Source organism: Crocodylus porosus, unplaced genomic scaffold, assembly GCF_001723895.1.
Source record: "Crocodylus porosus isolate Cpor-Errol unplaced genomic scaffold, CroPor_comp1, whole genome shotgun sequence".
In the NCBI taxonomy this organism is placed as follows: Eukaryota; Metazoa; Chordata; order Crocodylia; family Crocodylidae; genus Crocodylus; species Crocodylus porosus.
Genome location: NW_017728949.1, coordinates 51,452,390 through 51,459,984, shown reverse-complemented (window position 1 = coordinate 51,459,984; position 7,595 = coordinate 51,452,390). Strand labels below are relative to the sequence as shown.

The 7,595-nt window shown below is 46.2% G+C and overlaps 1 protein-coding gene across 1 annotated transcript in view; it reads left to right on the top strand.

Annotated features, from left to right (window-relative positions):
* LOC109322963 (unconventional myosin-X-like) overlaps positions 1–7,363 on the top strand; it is a 142,735-nt gene extending 135,372 nt beyond the window's left edge. Inside the window, exons 39-40 of the mRNA XM_019554274.1 lie at positions 2,421–2,612; positions 6,581–7,363. Coding sequence (XP_019409819.1) covers positions 2,421–2,612; positions 6,581–6,694 — 306 coding nt within the window. The 3' untranslated portion in view covers positions 6,695–7,363. The remainder of the gene's footprint in view (positions 1–2,420; positions 2,613–6,580) is intronic.
* Positions 7,364–7,595: the final 232 nt, after the last annotated feature.

Here is a 7,595-nt window from a genome sequence, read left to right as displayed (position 1 = left end):
GGTCAGCCCTGGCTGACTGCTCTTCCCAGCAGATGTCTGGGAAATTCAGGTCCCCCATGACTACCACATCCTTAGCCTTCACTACTTCTGTGAGCTGACCCAAGAATTCCTGGTCAAGCTCTTCTCCCTTATTTAAGGAACTTATCAGAAATAAATCTGTTATAGCAAAATGACATCTACTACATTTAGTTACATCTGTCATTTCATTATACATTAAGATAAGACTGTGATATATTTTCTATGGATTATCTAATTTAAGGTCATCTTTTATAATGTCTCCTTTCAGGCCTTGTGCTCTGGTTAATTGAATCTCATTACTGGTTGGGCTTGACATGTTGATGGCTTCCTTTAGTTTGCTGACCAAGATAGTTGTCACATCTGCTGCAAAGGTTCACTCTGCTGTTGCTCAGAAACAGGCTTTGGTGTCTTCTGCTTTAGTCATATTTCTGCAGTTAGGCCTAGCTACCTTGAAAACAGTCAAGGCTGGCAACAAGGGGCAGATCCTACTCCATCTGCTAGGCAGCCAGTAGTCTTAGGTGTCCAAGTGTGATCCTATTCTACCTTGAGTCCCTGAAAATCCATTAATACAGTTAGTCTAGTCTTGTAACATGCTGCCATCATAGCCTTAAAACTGAGTCACATAAAACAGTGAGGAGGACCAGTCACCCTTGTATTAGTAGCATTTCAGGGAGCAGGCAAGGTGGAACAGAAATGCACTTGGTTGCCTCAGTCCATCCACTGCCTAGTAGGTGGAACAGAATGTGACCCTGGATGGAAAGGATGTGGGCGCACCCATTTTGGAAGAGTGGCAAACTCCCAAATGCCTTTTCTGACCTGTGCAGATAGTAAGAGGAAAAGTCAAGGCACCAAACTGAGAGCCAAATAACACTCCATTGCCCTTGATGAAAAGGCTCCTAACATTTCTGCCACAGCGAAATAGGAATGGAAATCACCCCAAAGGAGGCTTTTAATACATGTTGGTGCGTGGAATCAGAGCAGGGCTGTAAAAGTTTACCTGAGTTCTGTTCCCAGATTTGCCATCAGGAAAGTCAAGTTCCTGTTTCCTGACTCACTTTTCATAGATTTCATAGACATTACGGCTGGAAGGGACCTTGGAAAATCATTAAGTCCAGCCCCCTGCCCCAGGATCCCAGCAAGATAAATATCCAATTGACTCTTAAAGGTCTAGAGTAGGTGGCTGTTCCACCTCTGGCGGCAGTCTCTTCCAGACATTGGGGGCTCAGACAGTAAAGAAGTTCTTCCTTATGTCCAGCCTGAAATGGTTTTGGAGGAGTTTGTGACCATTTGACCTTGTCATCCCTTGGAGTGCTCTGGTGAACAGGCGTTCCCCCAGATCCTCATGTATACCCCTTATATACTTATAGGCAGCCACCAGGTCCCCCTTGAGCCTGCGCTTTTCCAGACTGAAGAGTCCCATGGCTCTCAACCTTTCATCATAAGGCCTGTTCTCCTGCCCTCTGATCATGCACGTGGCTCTTCTCTGCCTTCTCTCAACCTTCTCCACATCCTTTTTAAATTCTGGAGCCCAGAATTGGATGCAATACTCCAGCTGCAGCCTCACCAAGGCCGAGTTTTTACAACCATTTTACAAACTTTCCCCATTTATAAAATGAGGATGATGCTAGTGACCTTCTCAGTAATGCGCTCGAAGATCTGCTGATACAAATTGCTGTATGAGAACTTGGTATTATAATTATTTATTATTTGGCTTGAATTTAACTCAGTAAAGGCCCTCTGGTTTGTTTATGCTACAGTGTATTTTAAGCTGCTGCAGAATTCTCATGTTGCCATTGATTTTATGGCAGCAACAGTGCAGGAATTCAGGGATCTTTTAAGCAGAATTAAGCTGCGGTGTCACAATGCACTGGGAATGGGATTGCAGTATTGGCTGTGGAGGGCTTGTGGCTCTGCCCAGCAGAAGATGCTGCTGCTGCTGCTGGCTTTTCCCCCCCACCCCCCCCGGCCAGGTATGCTTACTCCAGTTTCTCCCAGCAGCATATGAGGTGAGCTAAGAGCCATTTCACTGTCACACCCTTTCAGCAAAAGATTTCTTGTGTGGAAGCCCAGGTTCCCCAGCCAAGAAGAGGGCTGCTGTGTCCTGAGGGAGCAGGCTGCCAGGCCTGGCACTGTTTCTGATTTTTAAAATGTGCACATTGTAAGTGATTCACTTGATGAGGAGAATCCTGGTGCTAAACAAGAACCCACCTAGAAGGGTCACAGAATTAGATGGAAAAAATGAGAACCGGGAAGAAGGGGCTCGCTGAGGTTTCTTCTGCACTGCTCTTCACTCCTTGCCCCTCTGTTCACATGCCTCACTCTAATGCAGCAGTGCACAAGTGCACCTATGTTACCTTTCCCCTGGGGCACTGCTTTTAACATGTGTTTTCTGTTCTCTGCAGTGTAAGGAGGGTGGATTTCCAAACGATCTCTGGCTTGGAGTCAGCACAGAGAATGTGTCCGTGTACAAACGAGGGGACCCTAAACCACTGGAAACTTTTCAGTATGAGCACATTGTTTTCTTTGGTGCTCCACAGCCCAACACCTTCAAGATCATGGTGGATGAGAGAGAGATGTTCTTCGAGACCTCCCAGGTATGTGTAAACTGTAACCAACCTGACTCTTTATTACCTTCGCTTGTAGTTGAGTATTTGTGTGACTGCCATCTTGCTGACTTGGATCACAATTAGCTCAGATGAAACTTTTGTTTATTGGACCCTGAGAGACTTAAAGCAGCCAAAGTACAAAGGAGAATTCCTCTTAAAAACAGGGATCAAAGCCTCTTACACCCAGCCATGAGAGAGGAGTCACCCCAGCAGTAAGTAGATTAGGATCACCCCATCTGTTAGCTAGGAAGGTGAGATGAAAGATGGGTCGTATCAAGATCAGCTCATGCCCCTCAGCCAAAATGCAATTCATGGCCCAGATTGTGGCCCTTTAACACCCAAGTTCTGGTTGTTCACCTTATGGGTCCAAGAACAGAGCCTTGGGGGACCCCACTGGTCACAGGAGACTGTGATGAGTGACTTCCATCAATTACTACCCTCTGGGTCCAACCACGGAGCCAATTTCCCAGCCAGTGGATCGTGGTGGACCCAAGACCTCAATTGGCCAGTTTTGCCAAGAGGTGATCATGGGATACCAGATCGAAGGTTTTTTTGAAGTCAAGATATATGACATCAATCTCTTCTCCCTTGTCCAGGTGATAGGTCACCTGGTTGTGGAAGGAAATGAGATTGGTCAAGCAAGACCTACCCGCAACAAACTCATGCTGGCTATCCCTTAGGATGTTGGTGTCAGCCAGTCCATTAAGGATGGCCTCTTTAATAAACTTTTCTAAGATCTTCCCCGGGATAGAAGTCAGGCTGATGGACCTATAGTTAGCTGGATCCACTTTTCTCCCTTTCTTGAAGATAGGCACCACATTGGCCTTCTTCCATCTTTGGGCACTATACCAGAGTGCCAGGAGTTTTCAAAGACCCGTGCCAGGGGCTGGGCTATGATGCTCGCCAGCTCCTTGAGTACTCTGGGGTGCAGATTATCAGGGCTGGCTGACTTGAAGGTATCCAGCTTCTCAAGGTGTTCCTTCATGAGGTCAGCATTAATGGAGGGCAGGGAATCTCCCTCGGGTGAGGGAGATCCCCTGAGTTGATTATTCCTCCTGAGTTGCAGCACCATGCATTTGTCTGCTTTGTTAGCTCTAGCCCAGCTTTCCAGTCTGTCAAGATCCTTCAGAATTGTGCATCCTTCCCAGTTTTGTGTCCTGCTGAAGAAGCTTCTTCATGTCTTGCCCTGCAGACTTGCTGAAGAAGCTTCCTATGCTAGCATCCAAATTGTTAATAAACATGTTGAGCAGCACTAGGACCAGGACAGACTCTTGTGGGACTGCACTTGAAACCTTCTGACATGGACCCATTAATACTCACGCTTTGCTTACGACTGTTGAGCCAGTTATCTATCTACCTTGAAGTAGATTTATCCAACCCACATTTCTCCAATTTGTTTGTGAAGGTTGTGTCAAGGTCATGACCTTATCAAAAGCCTTGCTGGAGTCTGCCGTATCCACAGCCTTCCCTTCATCCACCCAAGTAGTTACTTTGCCAAATGAGGTCAGGTTTGTTTGACATGACTTGTTTTTTCATAAATTGATGCTGGCTGCTTGCAATCAGCCTTCTTCCTCCAGATGCTTGCACGTGGCCTCCCTTAGGATCTGCTCTGGTAACTGCCCAGGTATTGAGGTGAGGCTACCTGGTCTATAGTTCCTTGGGTTCTCCTTCGGCCTTTATTAAAGAGGGGCACTGTGTTGGCCCCTTTCCAATCCTCTGGTACATAGTCTCATGGCTTCATGGGACCCCAGTGCTCTTTCCTGCCCGAGCAGGGGGTCAGACTCGATCTAATAGATCCCTTCCAACCCTAGAAATCTATGGAAATCATTGCCAAGGGCTCTGAGATCTCATCTGGCCCTGAGGGCTTGAATTCATTCAGACCCAACAAAAGCTTTCTGATAGTCTCTTCTATCATCTCCTCCCTCAGCTTGCCCCCTTCCTTATCAGCAGCCAGGCACTTCAGTACGGTGGCAATTTTGAGACCCAGGATATATATAGGGTGAAGCAGCAATTTGTGGCTGGCAGCCATGAGAGAGACATCAGCTGGCGGAGCTGAGGCTCAGGAATATCTTGGAGGTCTATGAGCTGGGGCTAGGGGAATGGGGGAGCATGACCTAAAACTGCACCATGCCAGGGAAGGGAGGCATGATGGGACTGCTGGTGGCGCAGCAGCCTCAGGCAATGCCAGGCCAGTTACCTCCCTGGTGAAAAGCTTAATAACCTCCAGCCCCTGCACAGTCCTAGCTGGGGAAAGTCCAGGCCAGTGAGAGGCCTGAGGCTTACTTGATCCAGTGGATTTGAGGGAAAAAGCAGGCAAGCAGCTCAGGTTTGTGCCAAGGGACCATGACTGGCCCATGCTGGGGCCAGGACCCAGAGAGGGGTCAAAGAGCCAGGGGCCCACCACAAGGGATGCCCAAAGAGGCTTGGGGTCCTAATTGGCCTGAGATGGGGCCAGGGCCTAAGGGGGAGCTGAAGGCCCCAGGGAGGGGACCACATCTAATGGGGTGAAGGGTTCAGCTGAGTTTAGCTGTCTGAGATGCCATCTGTAAGGCTTGGGCCACAGTGTAGGGGTGGAATGGACCTGTGGAGATCCCCTTAAACATTGAAGTGCAAAATGGGCAGCCTCCCACTTAACACCATAATAATGTATCATAAAGGTGTGGCAGGAGAGAGAGGTGGGTGGTTTTCCCAGAGATAGGTGGGCAGACCAAAATGAAACTGGCCCTATGAAGGCCTCACCTGTTACACCATGACACCATGCCCATTAGCTTCTTGAGTTGCATTAAATCCATCTTTTTAAAATCTAGCATCCTAATTTTGCTGACCTCATGCTTTCCCTGTCTTAGGATCTGAAATTGTACTGTATTATGATCTCTTCCTCCCATCACCTTCATATCCTTCAAGCAAGCAACCTATTCAGGCAGGCATCTTCTCTGTCTCTGGTTTGCTTCTCTTTGACACTGACTGGTTCATGCAGCAGCTAGAAGTCTGTCCATGCTTTCTCCTGCCCAGCACTATCTGTGGGACTTTTATGAATCTTCCCCTTCATATGTGCTTATTCTCTTCCAGTACTTGGTTTCCTTGTTCCACCTTTGATACCTTTCCACTTTGCCAGATTCCATCTTGCCAAACTAGTTTGGCCCATTGTGCAACTATTATCAATAGCCTTGGAGAGATATAGGAAAGGCCTTCTCCACAGACTGGATACATATGAATAAAAGCACCCATGTTGCAAGTTTTCTTATCAGAGACTACACAAGGTAATAGCCAGTGTTTTCAGCACACCAACAGCCTACCCACTGGTATTCATCTGTCTGATCCCCATCTATAAAATAGGGATGATAATGTCACCTCAGAAAGTATTGCAAAGGTAAATGTGAAGTTTTTGTGTACTATAATGGTGAATGTCACTTGCATCTTTATGAACTTTCTATAAACCTGCATTAAAATGCAGGGGGTTGGATGATAGCATTAAATAAGGTTGGGAGTCATATGTATATCTGATATATAGACACACACACTCTGTGTGTGTGTGTGTGTGTGTGTGTAAACAGTGCCTTCATTCAGTGAGCACACCATCTATCTTCTACACTGAAAGAGAAGGGGCACCTATGAAAAAGCAGGTTGTAATTTAAGAATATTGTAATGCATATGAGGACTGAACTGGACTTAAGAGGCTGATGTAATGTTCTCTTAACATGCATCCTTAAATACGTATTAAAAAGACCCTTCCCCCACCAAGCCCTGCACATTCCCAAATCTCTTCATAGCTACAGGCCTCTAACCCCAGCTCTTCTGCACTCTAGCTTCTCAGTTAGCTTTACCTTTAATACCAGATGTAAAAGGCATATGGTCAGTGCTTCAGGTCACCAACTGCCTATCTGAGAAGTGTCTCGTATACCTGAACACTAATGTGTTTTCAATTTTCCTACTCCTTCCCCTTGTTCCATTCCCAGGTGGGAGAAATCATAAAGATCATGAAAGCCTACATCAACATGATTGTGAAGAAGCGCTGCAGCGTCAAATCAGCTGCCAGTCTGGACAGTCACGCTAGTATCTGGACTAGGTGATAGGAAGGAACCTGCATTCCTCGAGGTGGAGGCACTTGTCCATGACTGGAGTTTGCAACCTGTCAGTGGACGGGTAGCAAAGATATTTTTAAAAATTCCACTGAACAGCAAATAGAGGGAAGAACTGAAGCCTGGTATCGCCCATACAGTGCCACAGGAATTTCATTTCTGCCCAAAGACATTATATGGTGAGAAGTTATGGAATATGAACATTCCAAGACTTGTATTCCTCTTGCTTTCTTGAGGGACACTGTCTTTAAGGAAAGGCTGTGAGTCTCCGCTTTTGCTGCTTTCATGATTTGTGTCATGTTCTGAAAAAAATAAACAGGGAACACTTTGCAATAGAGGAAGCAGGAGAGGGGTGTTTTTTGAGGCCATTTGTGGTGGTTTCAGAATTGGTCTACAATAAAAGTGTTTCGTTTAGTTTGTAACCAAACTTACAGCTGCCTCACTAGGTGGTTCTCTCACCAGGACGTATCGGTGAACTGACCTGTACTTAACACACCTGTGTGCTGGCAGTATTTTCAAACCCAGGGAATCAGAATGATGACTCAGCCTCCAAAATTAAGATTACAAAATAACGTAGGGTTTTTTTGCCTTCAGCAGAGATTAATATGTTCACAACTCCAGGAGTTGACACTTTAAGATAAGTACCAAATACTACAAGTACCAAATACAGCAATTCATGTGATAGACTGTTGAGCAGCGGCAGTGCTGTAGTTGAAAAGGAACTGAAGCAGAGGGTGCAGCTACACCCTAAACTACCGAATGGTGCTACTGAATAGCTAGTGGATTGGCCCAATAGACATGGGGGCATGAGTTTTATTTGGTTGCATTTTCAAGGAAGTTCTCTGTAGCCTTCCATTACCTTTCATTTGGGTTTTACTGATGTCTAGTTTGA